The following is an 18,774-nucleotide window of genomic DNA, read 5'->3' as shown; positions in this document are numbered from 1 at the left end:
CAATATAATTTAATGTGTTGCATATAATTCTTGCATGCCTTATTCTTAGCTGAATCTGGACAATAAAACCACATTTACATGTATTCCTGAAATGAAAATTAAGAAATGGACATTTAGCAGTGTGTTGTAGAAGTGATGGAAGTTAAACCGGTTTAATGTAAAGCAAGATATTTAGTTATCTGTCATGGGGAAAAGACTTAGTCAAAGCTAACATACAGCATAATAAATGTTAAACCTTTAGTACAAGAAGGTGTTTCTATTAATTTCATATGGATTTAATGGCATGAATACAGCTAATGTGGTTTAATCTCTTTGAAAAGTGACTCTAAGACATAACTCAGGTAATAAATTGTGGATAAAATGCTGTGAATATGAGCAGATAAGCAGCTAAATTTTCACTGAAATTCTACTCTGAAGAGACTTGCTTGGTTAATAATGTACTTAATTTGTACGGGTGAGTGGGAGTTTGAGGAGAGTGTAATGTCAGGAAATCAAATGAGAGCTGGTAAATTATGCTTGTAAAAGCGAAGAACAAAGAAGAAAATCTTGCATAACAGTAAGTTAATGTGTCTTCATTTAATGTGAAAGCACCACTTGGTAACTATGGAAGATAATGAAAAATATACACTTGATCGTATTTGTTCTACTGAGGTATATATCAAGCAGTACTTGCTTATATGTCTTATTTTTAAATTGGCACTTTGAGCAACATGATTCTTTATCCCTTTTTGTAGTGTAGGCCATTCTTTGGTGGTCATGATCATTTTTTATCATCTTGATGTTTTTTAAAATATCAAGTAACACTTGAAATGTTTTGGGTATGGTCGTTGAAACACATGTTGCATTTTAAAAACCTTTAAATATGCACCCCAACACATGTGGTATTTACATTCAGCACACCTGAAGTTTGAAATTTAAGGTTGAGTATGGGCAAGCAGCAGTGTTTCTTAAGAAAAATAACTAAACAAACAATTCAACAAGACATTTCTTCAGTTTTATGGATCTTCATGAATTATTAATATTTCATATTGTTCTAGTTTCCAAGAATCCAGGGATGGACTTCATTGAAGTCCATATTGATTTATTGACATTTTAATGATTTCAGAGTTCTGTGAGCTAGAAAAAGTCTGTACCAGTAATTCATGCTTCTGTCTCTCCTCGCTGTAGATTAAGTACCCCATTAATGGTAGAAAGGAAAGAAATAATAAATAGGGACTTTTATTCCACTCTGTAGAGTATTTTACAATAAGTACCTAGTGTACAGTAAAATTAATTTGAAAAAATTCATAGCAAAAAGCCTTCCTTGCTGGATGGATTGAAGATTAACTAGTTCTAATATAGTTCTTTGGTGGTATGAATTCCTGTATTAATACGAAAGTTGATTTTTGATCCGAAGGAAAGTTGTACAGCGCTTCAAAATATTAAAAGCTGTTTGTATGTTATCATATATTAATTGAGCATTCTCTAATATAAGCTACTGAAAAAAAAGAATGTTTTTCTAATAAACAGGCTGTGTCACTATAAGACAGGAGCTTCTGGACATCCATATTGAGAGTTAACACTGTGTAATATTTCTGTCAAAGTGAACAGAGAAACTCCTGCTTCTTGGAACCAAATGACTGTGAAATTGCTTGTAAATACATTGCTTTACTATATTTTTGCAAACCCATAATACTTGTGGTAAATCAGTAGGTAACATATATATAATTTTAAAGTTGAATTTTGTGTGCAAAGGAACTGACCAAAACCCGAACAAAAAACATAACATGTCTGTGATTATTTTTTTTTTTCTTTATTAATTTTATCAACGATAGTGTGATTAAGAGACCACTTGCTCTCCCTGTCTCCAGACGATTTAACACAATGGATCACTTGGGGACAGCAGACGCTGAGGACGACTCTGGATCACTAACACGGCTTGCTCCTAGTCCTCATAGTGAAGCAGTTGCTCATGAGTTTAAGGAACTCTCATTGCAGCCCAATCAGTACTTACCTCCTCTCAACGAACGAAAGAATGGTGAGTGCAAAAGTGACTGTTGTTCTTTTCTCTGCATTGCTTAAATGTTTTCTGTGGGAATAATGATGTTTGATTTCTTCAAATAACATTAATTGACTCTCATCACTCAATCTTCCCAAACCATACTATGTAGAGTTAAAGTGCTACAGTGTTTGTAACTAAATCTGTCCTGATCAGCTTCACCTGTCATGGCATGGTCTTGATTTCACAACCCCACCTAGAATACTTTGTTGAGGCATATAGAATGGAGTTGTTTACATTTTTAAATAGTTTTAAAACTAGAGAGGGTGTATAAGAAAAAGTATTAATTAAATATTTTTGAGAGTTGTATTGTTATCAGACAAAAATGGATAATTAGCAAGAACAGGGTTTTTTTCTGCAAAAACAATACAGAATTGAAGTTTCACATTGTATTCCAGAAAGTTCAAATCGCCACATGGTTTAAGGTTGAACAACTAAAGAAAAACACAATTTACATTTTGGGAATCTCTCCAGTATCTTTCCTTGTTGTTGATGTTGGCATAGCAACTTAGGAAGAAAGTGTTTCCACTGTTACAGTAAGCATCAGGAAGAATTAGGCCTGAATCCAAATGTAGGCTCATTTTTATTGGGGAGAAGGCATGAACCTCTCTTTTTGTGTGTGTGTGTGTGTTTGGGGTTTTTGTCACACTAGTAATACAGTAATACTTCTTCTAATAATGAAGATTTGTTTTCCAGTATTTGTAGTAAATAGTGGGAACATTGAAATTATGTAAAGGAAGTATTTAATGTTTTGAAGCATTTTTTTAAATCAGTTTAGCTACAGCTAGCTATTAATTCAGTTTTAATAGTATAAGCATTATTAAATAAGAAGAAAACTATCTGAATATCCTGGCTTTAAAGTAGAAAAAATGGGGATATATATTGCTAGGCTGTATGTATATCAAATATCCAGGGACAGGTCCAAGTCATGGTATTTTCTGTTTCAGAAAGACATGGAATGTTGTCTACAACCAAGATGCTCCTGGTTTACACAATGAGGGACTAACTGTATGGTGCCTTGTGTACATACCCTCAGTATTATATAGCACTCCAAGAAAGAAAAACATAATAAAGGGAAAATATGGTAGGGAAGAGACTTAGGCTTAGCTTATATAAATGTGGAATGACAAGCTCTTTGAATATTTGAGCATGTCTTTTACAATTACTTCCTTATTTTTTAACACGTGTGGAGATCTTGAAATACAAAATACTGTGTTAACTGATATAATATGTTCAAAGCCTTTTAAACTAAGGGACCTGCAGCTAACTTATTAATATTTTTGGCTCTACATCCTTAAGAATTATTTTTTGTAAGGCAGAAAAAAGAATTGTAACTTGGGAGACATTGGGTTTTGTTGGCTACTATTTGAGAAGCTTGTTTTAAGATAGCTTACAACATTTTACCTTTTTATCAAGGAAGCAACAGAAATATGTATTTAAAGAAAGCTATTTCATAATGAGGCTAAAAAATGTCAACACTTAACTTGTAGACCTTATCAAAAAGAGAATGTAGTGGGGGTTTTTGCATCCTGTGTGTAACTATACATCTGGAAAATTTGGACTTTTTAGTTGCCTGTAAAACTGAAATGGATGACACAGGTGTCCATATTGAGTCTAAAGGACTCAAACTTTTAAATTCTGAAGACTACTACCACAAGAATGCACTAAATTAAATAGGAAAAATCCATTATGAGATGGCAAGCTCATCAATTTCTCTTTTGACAAACCTTGCTATGTCTGTATTTATTGCCTTCACTTAATTGTTTTGTTATCTTCCTGTTTTTACTAATAAAGGTAAATTGTCAAGCAAGCAGTAAAATGAGGTATGCAGCTTCAGGTGCTAAACTTACTTGTGTTTGCTCTTTAGTCTTTCACTTTTAGTTCTTCTGTACTGGACAGTTGTTTCTTTTCTTAGGCATTCTTCCCATAACTTGAAAGTATTTTTGTGCTTTCATGAATTAATAAAATAACGTATAGGTAGGTTTTGTATTGTCTTCATATATAATACGCTTCTTGTTTATTTTCCAAAGAAAAGGCAGCAACAAAAGATTTTAATGCTTAAGGGCTCTGGCTTTTTGAAATAACAAGGAGATTTTCATAAATGAAGTGGCAGAGGGGAAATGAATAATTTGAGAAGCTACCTCTCACTCTGCTGTGCCTCTCACTCTCCTCAGTTGACTTAAGAACCATTACCCTGTTAATCCTCATTATTTATCATAATTTCTCTTATGACTTAGGATACTTTTGAGCATCTGTCCATAGTAAGTATCAGGCCTCCCACAAAGATTTTAATGTCGTCTTTGAGGAAGAGATTGTATGAAGTTCACATAATGGGCCGTGGCTTCTCTTCATATGTGTCTTTTGTGACAAGACTAAGTCATCTGGCTGGGCTTGGCCAAAAGGTTTGGCATTGTTTCCAAGGTCATTATTAGCACAACCCTATTGCTTTTGAAAAGGAAAAGGCTCAACAATCTGCAAGGCAGATTGAGAAATACAATTGGAGGAATATAGTCTGACAGATGTGATAAAGAAGTGTTTGGTGGACACTGGTGCAATTTCCTATCCTTTTCAGTGTTCTAGATCTTTCTAATGTTGTTTAAGTGTCCTGCCACTGAGGGAATGCTACTTTAGTAGTATTTAAATAATTCCTAAATGAACTTAAGAGGAGCCTCCTAGTTCTCTTCCTGTCCTTATGTGAAAGAGCTGACAATATCTGACTTTATACTGGCTGGCTGCTTTTGTTCCTGGAAGAAATGGATGTTTGTGTTCAAATTGCTTTCTCAGAACAACAAAAAGAGGTTGGGCACTGTCATCCTCCAGAGCACCCAAACTATCGCACACCTATAATTTCAGATTTAGTAGTTTTGGTTAATTTGGTTAAAGGTAATTTTTTTGTAGAAATGATGAAAGTCAGAAGAAAACTTGTAAAGTAAAATTTAATTTGATGGATTCATATTAAAAGTAGCTTTAATACTTACTCTTTGTTTTTACTTTTTACCAAAACAGGATTTCTTCAGGAGTATGTTAACATGTCACTATTTTATAAGTCTGTAAGCACAAAAGATTTCAGTAAGCAGAAATACAGTGGCACTTAATAAAAAATTCTGAAATGTTTAAGGTTTTTTGTTGAATATTTTTACACAGGAAGCATTATGCTTTCCGTGAGCTTTGGTAGTGATCCTTTAAACCTTTTGTTTACTTGAATGAGTCTTTTGGCAGTAGTCCAGTAGAAGGGTGAATTACTCTAGTATTGTTCTGCATAGTGTTGTTAGGCTGGCTTGCACAAGTTAGTACAGAAATCGTGTTTCAAGTTTTTCCAATGACACTAGAAGTGTGGGAGGCTTATGCTTTGGTTTGGTTTTGTTTACCATGGAGGTAGTCACACCAGGGTAACAGAAATGTACAATGAAATTGCAAGCACATGCCTGGTGAGCCAACAGTCAATTGAGATGTTACTACTTTGTCCTTTTCTTTACATTTTACTCCTCTTCCCCTGCCCAGTCTGCCCCCAGAGATCACAGTCATACAGCAAAGCTAGCATAAGAGTTCAGGTGAGCATAGCTCAGTATTTTTTGGTGCAAGATTCATGGTTTAGATTAAGCTCCAGTGGAACTGTTGTCCCTTGAGTTGACAAAGGAACACCTATATGCTCTGTCAACTCTGTTGAAGAGGTTGTAACTTCCAGTAGAGGATCAAAAACAAACAGTTGGAGGGCAATAGCATCTTAAGCTTCTGCAGCCATTTACTACATGCAGGTGTTTACTCCCTGAATAAAGACAAATAGATAATTTCTTTGGAGACTGAGAAAGAGAGGAGGGCAGCAACATATTCTTGTCTTCTCAAATGTCATTTTTCAGACAGATGTCTTCCATCATAAAAAGTCTGTGAAACACGAATACTAACCAATTAATGTTTCATATTTTAATAGCAGGGCAAGTAATGGGAGTTTTCAAGCTGATTTGCTAGATAAAGGTTTTATTGCGGGGCTGAAATACTTCAACTGAACCATCTCTAAAGCAAACACTTTTAATTATTTGAGGACAGAACAACAAACTGTTTGTAGAAGGTAACCTTGTGTTAGTAGTTAAGTGTAATAACAAAGGTACATCTTTCCAGAATGTTGTATGTTGGTCTTCTTGACTGTCACAATTTTAAGATTCCCTTTTTTCTTTTGAGCTGTTTTTAAGTCAACGGCTGTGGGCAATACTGGATTGCTAATGAAATTAATTTCAGTTTCTCATTAGTTTGCATCTTTCTGGATAATTAGGCAATACGTGCAATGCATTGATCATGTAAACTTGTGCCCTGTTTATTGCAGTGTATTATTGTGCCTGTTCTCTGGAGGCCAACTCTTGTTGCACTTGCCAAAAAGCAGCAAAAGTTACCTTTTCATTGGTTTTGCTTTTGATACTTGTCACCTATAGAGTGGACTGAAGACATGCCTGTGATTCTGGCAGTCTAACGGCAACCACTGGTGTATAGTCCATGTCTGTCACGTAAGCAGTTGGGGTCCTCATGTGAATGGAGGTTGGGAAACAGAATGCCGTGGCCTTAAGAGGCTCTTGGTTTGCATCCCTGCCTGAAGAACGCTAGGTTGTGTACGCTGTGTTTGCTTTCTTAGTCAAGATGCTGTGTCCTTAGGAAGGACAGTGGTTGGAGGAGAAAAGTGACACAGATGAGGCTCCTCTTTGGGAGCAGGAGGGAGAAAATTGATGACTAGGTGTTGTTTAGTTGGACTGCAGTGGAGGAAGAATGACAAGAGTAGCAGGCAGCATGGCACAGCTGAAGTACTAGTCAGAACAATATGCTACCCACACACTGTACCACAGTTTCACAAGCTTCTGTCTGAGAGCCAGGAGGTGGCAAGGGAGGGAAGGATAGGCTGTCTGCTGTTGACAGCAGGAGGGTGGATGGGAATGATGCTGCTTTCATCCTTCCAACTTGCTGTTTCAGAGCCAAAGGGTGGGAAGGGACTGCACATGCAGATACCATCAAAAAAAGGAAATACTGGATGAGCAAAGCTTTTTGCATGCTGAATTAGTACTTTCTCAGAATTGGTGATCGTGCCACTTTGGCTGGTACAGGTAGGTGTGAAGGTCTGGATGTCAGGAGCCATGCAATCATAGTTGTTTCAAGGTACATGTAAAATTAAAAGGTCCTGGCTTCTATGTTTTACAGCAATCTCTCTTGGCTTTGTTAGCCCACGGTGCCAGAAACTCCTTGTGAAAGTGGCTACTAGTTTCTGAAAGAGACATGTAAGTTACTCATGTGCAGTTGTCATCCACAGATGGGAGCCTGGCTATATTCTTGTAAAACAGGTGGGTAACTGGTTGGCTCCTATACGGGCCGTTGACTGTCCTTTAGCACTCTGTAGGCTTGTTTCAGCTCTTTGTCTTGGCTACAAATGATTTCGGATTGTGAGTGTGCCTGTTCTCTATCCTCTGCATTGTGTGGAGAAACAGTTTTGTTCCAGCTAATGGGTGTCTGCTTCTCTAAACTCAGACCAGAGTAGACATGGGATCGAATTCTGGTTCTGTTTGGGGTTGTATATCTTGTACTGGAGGAGGGTAGAAAAGGTTGTTATGTGCCCACCATGGCTATCTGCTAAATCTCGCTCTTTGATGGCTAGCAGCTAATATTCTACAGCAGAATTGAGCTAATTGAGAAAAGAGCTAAGAGTCTTGGAAGTTTTGTCAGGAAAAAAGCCTTGGGGCAGTAAACACCTTAAAGCAAAAGCAAGACTGGTAAAATCTCTACTAGAAGAAATCAGTGCCTCTGGCTGCATAAGAACCATGACACTCAGGAGCAAAGACATTGAAGCACTGAAGGTCTGATGAGAATGACAGCTTCCTATGGGGCCACTAGAGCTTGTGGAGAACTGTAGTGAGTTAAGGTGAAGATGCAAAACACCCTGTCCGCCTTCCCCCCCTCCCCCCTTCCCCCCCACCCCCCGACCAAAACAACAAAAAAAAACGAACCAAAAAACCAAACCAAAACCAAATATTCCAAATGGTGTCTATTCAGTCCTCCTAAGGGACCAGTCGAGCCAGCTGGGAGACAGACGGTTCTCAAAATAACTGAATGAAATCTACATCACACTTAACCTAATGATATTACTTAAATAAATATGATGAACCAAGGGAATTTTTCTGGCATCTAAAAGAGTTGTGGGTATATTAGTTTGCCTGTTATCTCTTATCTTCTACTCCCTCATTATGTAGCACTGGTAACATGCATTCTTGGCATAGTTTTATGGCTTCTGAACAAATTCTTAATCCTCTGTGCAGTTAATAGGTTTGAAGCTGCAAAGTTGATACTAGGGAATCGGGTAAATTTCAGACATTCTCCTTGTATCTGTGTATGACAGGGGTTTTTTCCACTCTTTTAAGATCTGCAATTAGGCATGTTTTTTCATCTCCCAATGTTATATAGGTAGGTTACTGTGCTTAAAAGTTACTTTATTGAGAATCAGGAGAGGTAAAGTGGGGAAAAGATGGCTAGTGGGAAGACTAGAGAACAACAAATGGAAAACTTAGTTCTGATTAAAGTAATAGATTGGCACAGAAAATAATTGGAAATGTCAACTTAAGTTCAGTAGTTTCATAGTCACTAAGCTGAAAGCAATGAGATCTGGAAAACAGCATACAGATATTCTGCTTAACAACACCCCCCTCCCACCCCCCCAAAAAAATACAACAAAAAAACCTCCAAAACTTCAAAGTAAGTATATTCTAAAAAACCTATGTAGTTATAGAAGTAGTATATAGTTTATATAAGTTTACAATAGAAAAGTGTGTGTGTGTGTCTGTGTGTGTGTATATAGTATAGTGTATATATAATGTGTGTGTGTGTGTAGAAGAATGGTTACCCAGAGAGGTTGTGCAATCTCCATCCATGGCGATATTAAAAATCTGACTGGGCACAGTCCTGGGCAACCTGTTCCAGCTGACCCTGCTTGAGCAGGCGGTTGGGCTCGGTGATCTCAAGAGGTTGCTTCCAACCTCAGTGATTTTGTGGTTTGTCTTTCCTTTAAAGTTTTAATAGTCCATGGAACGTCTGGTGCAAATATTCTACTAAATAATCCTTTGTAAGAACACACAGCATATTGTAGTTAATACATATTTGTCTGTGTTTTGGGGTTTTTTTGGGGTGCTGTGGGGTTTTTTTGGAGTTTGTTGGTGTTTTTTTCTTTTAACCAAACAGTGTCCGTAGAAAGAACATGGTTTTTAATGTATGGATTCTTTTGGTCTCCCTGTAAATATTTTAATGTTGTCTTATCTGTTATGAGATGAGAGAGCAAACTGAGTAGGTACTGATTTCCCAGTAAGTCTGTCTTTGTCATTGGTACTGCCAGTTCCCACAATCCTAGCATTCCCAGGGCATCAGTCAGTGTCTACAAGGAACAATTTTCAAATATTAAAGCATGTGAAAAGACATACAGGCCAAAACTCAGAGCTCTCTAGGGACTGTGACCTCTTAAATGGAATATATTCTGACATTTTCACAGGCTACATGAAAGAATTCCAGTAGGGTCATACCATTTGGTAAACTTCTAAACAAACATTCCATCATTTTAGTTTGATTTATAGATTTTTTATTTTTTTTTTCTTAAATTATCTGCTTATTGTGAAGAGATTAACATGGGAGATGTGACCTGTGACTGACTCAATTTAAGGCATCTGGTATATATGAAAAGGTCCTGTTAGAGGGCTTGGCATTTGAGTGATTACAGGAGATATGGAAAGTATGTTTTCCTTTAATGAGATCTCTTGATCAAGCTGTCTTATTCTGACTTTTTTTTTCCTGAAATTCCTTGTGGATAACTAAATGCATAGCTAGAAAAGAATGTTGAGTTAATTTTAAATTCCACTGTATAATTTTTTTAAATTGTTAGAACTAAATCCTAGCTGCATATGTTATCGTTGCAATGTTAGCTTGTGATCAGCCACTACAAGAAGGTAATGTAGTACAAACAGAACTGGTAATTGATGTGCAGTACTTATTATATGTGCCTTTTGCAAATCATAGGTAGCCTGGTGGATGACCAAATATTGTCCTTAAAAAATTATATATGTATATGTGCGGTTAAACATATATATAAAAAAATATATGTTTATGTATTTTATAATATACTTTAAAAGTATTTATTTATTTATTTGCTTAGATGTATATATGGGCAAGGCTGAATGGTAGGGAATTTTAATTTAAACAGTGAACACTGCCGACATATGTCCTCCCTTAAAAGGAATTTGTGCAGGTTTTAGTGGGAGAAAAGAAGTAGAACATGGAGAGTTATAAATTTGATATCACTGTAAGTGTTTGGGATTTTTCTGGGAAGAGTAACTGAGATAGATGGTGACCATAATTTGGGTTGTTTGGGTCTTTGTTACCATCAATGGTGGAGAATATAGGAAGAAATTGCCAGTCCTTCTGAGGTAATTCCTTAGTCACAGCAAAGTACACAATGCTATTTCAAAAATTACTCAAATTTTTCACTTGACTTTTCAAAAAAACAAATAGAAGATATACTTGATGTTTTACTACCAAAAGAATATGAAGATGAGAGACTTCAATGCTTTGGGGTTTGTATATTTATCTTGAATACAAGCATAAGACTGTATGAGATTTACTGCTGAGTTTTTTGACAAATGTCTTAAGTGTTCAAAGCAAAGAGCTTAATGTACTGGTATAGAATTATTTTTTTTTAACAGAACAAGAAAGCAGAATAGAAACCTATTGCAAGTAGCGGAGCAGAGGAGGGAAACAAACAAAAGCCCCCAAAACAAAACTCCTTAAGTTAACAGTTTGAGGTAACATTCTTAGTGTTTAAAGAAATAATAGAATAAATTATAACAGGGATTAGTTAAATAAATATTTTAGTTTGTGTAGTCAGAGCACTATTTTCCTATGTGAAGAAATTATTACACCATGATCAAGAACTGGATTATCTTAGCACGATATAAAGGACCAAGAAATTCATGAAGGTGTGCGAAAAGCCAAGATGAAACAAATGTTTGAGTAATTAGGCTTCACCTCCCCCACTTCAAAGTCTTGTGGTAGTGAAATAAATTAAATACATAAGATTGTTCTTTTTTTTCTTTTTTTTTTTATTTTCCTAGAGTTTAAGTTCATCTGTAGCATTTGGGTTGGGTTTTTTTATGGGATTGCAAAGGAATGAGCTCCATATGATGTGAAGAGTTGGAATGTACTGTTAAAGCAATTGTAGCTTAGTTACTTCATGTTTAATGAGGTTGTGAAGTTGCTTGCAGTTACTGATCTCACTCACCAGATCACTGATACTTAAAAAGATAACAGGACTATTCTGTGCTGCAGACAAGCAGGCACTGTGGAGGGTACAATGTTGCTGCATTGTTTCCTCCTGTACATTGTGATTTTGGCGAATATCTGTTAGGCACTTCCTCTTTTTAAATAATGCTTTTTCTGTAGGCTGAAGGTTGGCAGAACTTGAAAGTCTGTGTTGCAGGAGGATGGAAAGAAAAAAATTTATTACCTTAAATTAAAAGCAAATGTTTATGAAAAACTTGTGCAATATATTGCTAATAAATGAGAAGTTACTGGATTACGGTTTATGGAACTGACAGGGATGTTCCATTCTGAAGCCTTTTTTCTTCATTTCACCCACTTGTATACATTATATATAACTTAAATAAATTGAAATTAAAATGAGACATACTTCTACCCTCTGAAGATGATGTGAATTCCAACAGATCTAATTTTTATTGAAACGATAAGCGTGTTGTGTATCTTTTACTTCAGCTTCTGGTTTTGATACACTGATGCTGTTTGTAATTGGATTTAAGCCTGTAATTGAAAGATACCACATGCACCACTTAAGATTTTCTGTTAGCTGAAAGAGATACATATTTATGTTTTGGTTTTTGATAGAAACTAGTGTTACAGGCACAGTTTTGTTTCTAGCTCATTATAGGTTTCTGTAAGATCCTCAGTGTCATTTAGCTATTTGTACTCTTAAAAATCGCTCTTTGGAAACAGGTACGTGTTCAAATTGGAGAGGTTATACATCCAGTGTTTTCTTTGGAAATGAGTCGTTCTCTTTCCTTTATTATGAAACCTTCTGTATTTAAGTACACAGTCAGAAAGATAAGATGAAAATTTCACGATTTGAAAAAGTTTTTTGGCCTGTTTTTTAATAATGCCATTAATTTCCAATGACAATCCAAATTCCAGCTGCCTTTTAGAAACTGAACACAAAAGCACTTCCAAACTGTGAGTGGAGTTGAAAGATCCCAAGCTTTTTTTGTATATAATTTATATTTCATGGGTTGTGTTCTATTTACCGTATAGCTGCTGAAATAGAGAAAAGGCTTTAAAAAGTGGTCAAAGAACAAACAAGTTGCTATTGTTTCACTAATACTTACTCTAGAGGATTTTTTGTTATAGGACAAAATGAGTAATTTGAATGGGAAAGTATTAAGTTCCCACCCTTGAAGTCTTTCACAGGTTTTTTTTAAGATAAATGTGGAATTAGCATCCTTCAAAACCAGCAATGAAAGTAACTGCTGTACAAAGCTGTTTTTATCTGTCAAAACAATGACCTTTGAGACAGATATAATCCAGACACAGGAAGTATGTTTAAAGTATCAACATGGTGTCTGTGGCCAATGGCAGGGCTTCTGCTATTTTGCAGGAGCTTCAAAAATTGCTATCAGATTTGCAAGTGCATAAGTTAATCTGAGAAGTAGGTGTTGGTGCTTTAGCAGTCAAAGGTAAGAACATATGTGAACTGTTCTAGGAGAGTTACAAATTTATTTCATTTAGCAGGGAAAGGGGAGCTCTTAAATGGCAGGTGAATTGGCTCTCTGGGGATTATGAGGAGGCACTTTGCCTTGATTCACATGGGACCTGCTCGTGACTGCAAGACACCACTGAACAACTGAGTGTCGTTGGTTAGCAGATGAATTTAGTACTTGAATGTGCTAACCAGCTAACTGTTTCTGTTCCTCCTAGTACCGTTCTTAGGAATGTGAGAAAGTTGCTCATAAAAACATGCACTTTTCCCATGTTACAGTGCTGCAACTACAGCTACTGAGCCAGCAGTTGTGAGATGCCCCCAGGTGCCAGTGAAACTGTCTCAGAATTTTAGACTTTTCTAATAGACATGTTGCGACACAGTGATTATTTTTTCTTTGAAGCCTTATCACTAAAAATAATAGAACTATACTGTTGATCACTCAAGTAACCAGTATATCCAAATTATCAGTTGAGCTTGGATTAATGTTTATTCAAGACTGCTGGGAAAACAAGACAATGTTGGACTGCGAGCCTTTTTTCGTTATATGGGGGATAAATGTCATTCTCTGTGTAGGGATTTATGAGGAACTGTTCCCTGGGCAGAATGTCCAGGCATTCTTTATATTCACAGTATAACTGCATCTAACAAAAACTATTTTCTTCTTCCAGGAGTGTCTTTTCCTCTTCAGTTGTTAACGTCTGCCCCAGTCCCAACTATTCAATATTGTATAGCATTTATTGGCAACTACAATATTTGGTTATATGGAAAATACGCAGCATTGTTTTGATCATTCATATCTCCTAGTCTGCACAAGAATTTCATCATTCTTATTTTCTGTAAATTCTGTGATTCCTGCTTTTCTTCATAAAGTTATTTGCAAATTACTGTTGAGATTTTGACTGGACTTAAAGGTGTTTTAAAATATTCATCTGTATGTTAGCTTGCATTGAACTGGGGGGTGAATCTGAAGCAAAATATTAGGCTTAACTCCAAGTGACTGAAGCATAAGCATATTAATTTCTGTAAATTCTGCTGTGGAGGGGGTACCCTTGAAAAAGGGGAGGAGTGGACAGCAGGAACTCCATGCTACTAAAGCTCATCTTTCTCAACAGGTGAGAAACGTTCATGAAGGCTTGAACTGCTGTTACCCAACTGCTATTACTGTGATCCAACATTCACTTGAGCACTGGACACTCTTAATTTATATAAAGCACTATAAACAGATAGGAATGGATAGAACTATGACATTTGAGGGGAAATATTACTCCTTCAATTCTTTAAGTACACACTTCCGTATTAGTATGTTGGTTTCTTTAATTTCAAAATACTCTGTTCTCTGAATCATTTTGAAATAGCTTCAGAACAAAGTACTGATTTTCCAGAAAATGCGTGAAGTGCACTGTACCCTTCCCATAAAACAATTTCTGCTGTTACATATTGTTATACTGTTAGAATATAATTAATCCGTCCAAACTGTTAACTTCTCTGTTGGCACAAGAAAAATGTGGAGTTATAATCTGGTATATCCATAAATTTGTAAGATTCTATTTATTGACTGTCTCAGATTTTCATATAGGTTTCTTAAGCAGTTTGTGTTTGTATTCTGTTTGTCTGGAATTTTTTTTTTTTCCCTGAATGTGTGGAGTTTCTCAACATTAATTTTGTTTCTTATGCATAATAAGTGTTCTGGCTGCAGGCAGTGAGGAAGTTCATTTGATTTATGAAGGAGTTCTTCCACGGTAATTTTTTTTCTCTTGCGTTCAGTAAAAATCACTGCAAAAGCAGATGTATTAGAATAGTCTATAATTTGTATTTAAGCAAAATCTAATTTAAGCTGGTAATTTTTATACAAATGATGTGCAAACATCCCTTAGGTTGGGAGAGCTGCCTCAAATCAGTTACGCTGCAAGAGTTTTCTTTTGCCTGTATTTTCAGCTCCTCTAGAAGTCAAGAAGCTGATACAGCCTAGTAAGCTTGTGACTCCTTTGAATCTGCAGTTCTGAGTAGATCTAGGTCTCCCTTCTCCCAGCAGTAGGAAGATGGGGAGAGGCCTTCAAGTCCTGCTGCCTGTGTCACACAGCCCCGCTCCCTGTGGTATCAATGCTTGCCCCAGGAGTGCATTGCTAAGATGAAGAGTCGGTGTTGAATGATTGTCTTGTAGAAAGATCCAAAGAGGAAAGATGATTTTTCCAAGTTTCTACTTTTAAAAATTCTGCATCAGGTGTTTGGTATTGTATATAGATCTTTTCAAATCTGATGCCATAAAAGTGAAACAGTTTTTCTGAGTGGAGATGTCTCTTATAATTTCAGGCCAAAGGATTTAAAATATGAAGTAGGGGTGTGGAAAATAAGTATAATGATAGCATTTTTAGGCCAAAGGGAGGGGAAGATAGACCTGCTAGAGCTACTTGTTGACAGGTAGTGACTACTTAAAATTACATATAGTTTATTTTCTCTACATGAAATGCAAACTAGTCTGCTGTTCCTTATGGCCAGTGCCAGATAATTAGAGGGGATCCATTTCCCCAGAATCTTCCCGGTTGATACTGAAGTTGATGACTCACGTAAGATAAATGTGATATGCTGGAGAGAATGGCAGATCAGAAGCTGTGGGAGGAAATACTCCTGAAACTGCTGGGAATAATGAGATGTGTAACTGTAATGCAAAAAGGAAAATAATAAAATACTTGGGTTTTAGCTATTTACAACAAGGAACAGAATCCTTATACTGCAAGGAAAGACATGGAAATAATGACTGGTTTTCCCATTACCTCTGCTAGATAAATGTCTGAAGCAAGACCTGGGGCTGGGGTGGCTGGGAAGGTTCCTCAACGTAACTTTTTCAAATGCCAATGTGCAGCTTTGTTTACTGGTGAAACTTAATGAGTAACGAATGTGCCAGTCAGGCAAAGATGAAGTATTTCTGCTGCCTGCAGCAGTGTTCAGAGTAGTGGGGGAAGGGGCAAAAAGGGAGAGAGTCCTCGGCAGTAGTTTGTCTTGGGTATCAGCAAATGCTGCTCCTTCAGCGACTGCTGGATTTATTTTTAACTGCTTGACTCATCCTTTGTCAGATGATTGACCATCAAGCTGCATATTGAAACACGAATGTGCAGAGGAAGCAAGCGTAACTGAACGAAAAGGGGGAGTGGTTGTCTGGGAAGAGAGGTGGGATTTGGGAGTTCTGCTTCACATGCTCTGTGCCTGCTGTCTGAGTGAGTTACAGGCTCTAAAGCAGCTTGAGCATACTGCAGGTCAACCTAGAAAGTGAAGGATGATGATGGCTGCTTTCAGCTGCACAAAGGCGCAATTGCTCATTTATTAGGAGCGAGGACCTGGAAGCAGTGTTCGGGACAGCAGTGTACTGCTTAGTGACAAATTAATTTTTTTTTTCCTATGCTGGATGTTGCTATTCTAAAGGATTCTCATCATGATCGATAGCTCCAAGAAGCAGCAACAGGGTTTTTCTGAGATTTTACCTGCAGGAGATGTTAAGCCACTGAAGGAGAAGGAATGCCTTGAGCTGAACAGCCAGAAAAGTCTCAAGGAAGGTCAGTCACTTGCTGGTTGGGGGACAGAAAATGCAGAAGTACTGGGCAGATTCAGTTCACCAGCATTGGTGGTGTAATGCTATATGTCAGGGAGAATTTTTGTACATTAAATGAGGTATGGTTTTCTGTCTTAAAAAAATTTCTAAAAGCTAAATTTAGAAATTACCTGAAGCTGTTAAAATAATGATGATAATAGCTTGATAGAAATTGTAGTATGAAGAAAAAATGAGTGATTAAGTACTCTTTTCAGAGTTGCATTTAGTGCTGAATTAAGTACTCTGAAATTGTTCTGTGAATATTACACAAAATGCTTCAAAATGCCACTGTGGAAAAAAATATAATGAAATAAATGTCATTAAATATGACACTATTAAAAGTAAAACCCCACAAACCTTTAGTTTTAGACATGTATTACTACCTCATTTTCAACAGTGCTTTTTTTGACTACTGTCTTTCTCTAGAATTCCCTTCTGCCCTCATACTTTAATTAGATTTGACTCTGCTTTCCAGATGTATGCTTTTCAAATAACGTTATGTCGTCTTAAATGTTTGGGTTTTAGACTGTGCTTTAAATTGATATAATACATAAGCATTAGTTTGTAAAATAGCAATAATATAGAGGATATTTGGAGCATTATTTAAAGCTGACAAATGGTACTATACCAGATTCATTTAAAGTAGTATTTGTTAAGCTGTAGCAATAGTACTGCTGAGAAATGGAAGTTGTCTTACTCCTTCTAGCTGGCCAGTGTTAAGGAGGAGAAGGAAGAGACCTCACTAGGTTAGCTGCCAGCCCTGCATAGAACAGTTTAACTGATATATTTTAACATACCAGGCTCTTTGCAGTTTAAGACTCAAACTCCAAGTTCTTAATCAATTGGAAACAAACTATTTGTAGTAGACAAAATTCCTTCTTTCCTTTTACAGCTCTCTGCCTTGGCTTTTACTCCAGATCTCTCGATTGTCTGGTGGTTCAGAGATTTATTCCTTGGTGTTGTGGCAAGACTGCTGTTTTTCCCCCTTCTACATGAGAACATGCCTTTCTCAGAATGTAAATGCTCAGTTTGTTTGGGGGTTTTGTTTGTTTTTAAATTGGGGTCTTAATAATGTTTCAAGTAGTGAAAAGATAGCCCATAGTCATTCTTGAATTCAGCAACTGACAGTTTATTTTTTTTAAAAAAACCCTTTACTTGGCTCTAAGCTAGGGCTAGGGAGAACACTGATTTGTATGTAATGTACTGATACCAAAGGTTTCTTGTTGATTGGAAAGAGAGATAATAAGTTGAGTGTTGATGCACGTGGCTGTGGCTGAGAGCATAACAGTTCTACTTTACAACAAGAGAGTACTGATTGAAAGACAGTGATCGAAGAGAAAGGGCCAATGTTGGCTTCTTTTTCATGGTGTTTGCCTTGCAACTCCAAACAGGCCCAGTTAAACCTGCTGCTGCTACATCTGAAGTTCTGTGGGGCCACAGGAACAAAGAAAGAAGGCGAGCAAGTTGAGAGGGACAGAGGAGTAAGCATACTGTTGTAGGAAATACTGTAAGAAAAAAACCCTAACTAATCTAAGCTACCAAGAAATACAGGGGAGAAAGATGTGAAAAAACTAGCATGGTGGGTAGTGTAGGTGGGCTAATAAGTAACCACAATAACGATTATCTTCAGTCTTTGAATTATGTCAGTTATGTAGAAAGTGGATGAAAGAATGTACATTACAATAGTAACGGTCGGTCAGAGTAGCAAAAAACCTGCAGTTATAGGACACTCTTCCAGTCTAAATTCATGACTATTTTAGAGTTTAAATCATTCAATATATAAAAGAAGATATAATTGTTTTCCACAATCACTATCTTTGCTTCCTTTTCTCTGTTTTAGTACCTGTTCTCCATTTTTACTTTTTTACTTTTCCCCAGTGAATATTGCTTATCCTTTTCTCTCTTCTAAGTTTGGCAACCTAATAGTTAAAATAATGAACCTCTTTTTGAGAGTGTGACTACAGGATCTCCTCTTCCAGCCTTTCCTCTTTCTAAAGCTTAGAAAAAACAGGCATTTTCTTTCTTGTACTATATAGAATGAATTGTTGAAAACATTGCAAATCTGCTTGATTTGCATCTAGAGAGACTAAAACAGAGCTTCACCTTTTCAATTTACAGTGTTAGGAAATATGTAGTTTGTAGATTTTGTAGACTTTTAAAAATTCAATTGCAGTTGTTAATTTCATGCTATTTAAGTAACACTATAAATAACATTAAAACACTTATTTTACAGAACAGTATATTCTGAATTAGCTTGTGGCATTCTGTCTCTGGGTTTTTTGTCATCCCATCTCTCCCCTCCTCTCCCCATCCCCTTTCTTTTTCCTTTAATTCAAATGATGATGTGACTGGTTTTGCCACCTGAATCATCAACCCTTT

General features: G+C 36.5%; 1 protein-coding gene across 6 annotated transcripts in view; it reads left to right on the top strand.

Annotated features, from left to right (window-relative positions):
- MRTFB (myocardin related transcription factor B) overlaps positions 1 to 18,774 on the top strand; it is an 84,828-nt gene that overhangs the window by 21,306 nt on the left and 44,748 nt on the right. For 4 of the 6 annotated variants that reach the window (XM_049835555.1, XM_049835552.1, XM_049835551.1 and 1 more), the window contains one exon: positions 1,815 to 2,017. In XM_049835555.1, coding sequence (XP_049691512.1) covers positions 1,864 to 2,017 — 154 coding nt within the window. In that variant the 5' untranslated portion in view covers positions 1,815 to 1,863. Of the gene's footprint in view, positions 1 to 1,814; positions 2,018 to 16,147; positions 16,361 to 18,774 lie in introns of those variants that run through there. The other 2 variants (XM_049835554.1, XM_049835558.1) reach the window with 2 other exon arrangements.

The sequence above is a fragment of the Accipiter gentilis genome, chromosome 33, assembly GCF_929443795.1.
Source record: "Accipiter gentilis chromosome 33, bAccGen1.1, whole genome shotgun sequence".
Taxonomy (NCBI): Eukaryota; Metazoa; Chordata; class Aves; order Accipitriformes; family Accipitridae; genus Astur; species Astur gentilis.
Note: the sequence above shows the minus strand (reverse complement) of the source record. Positions and strands in the feature narration are given on the sequence as shown.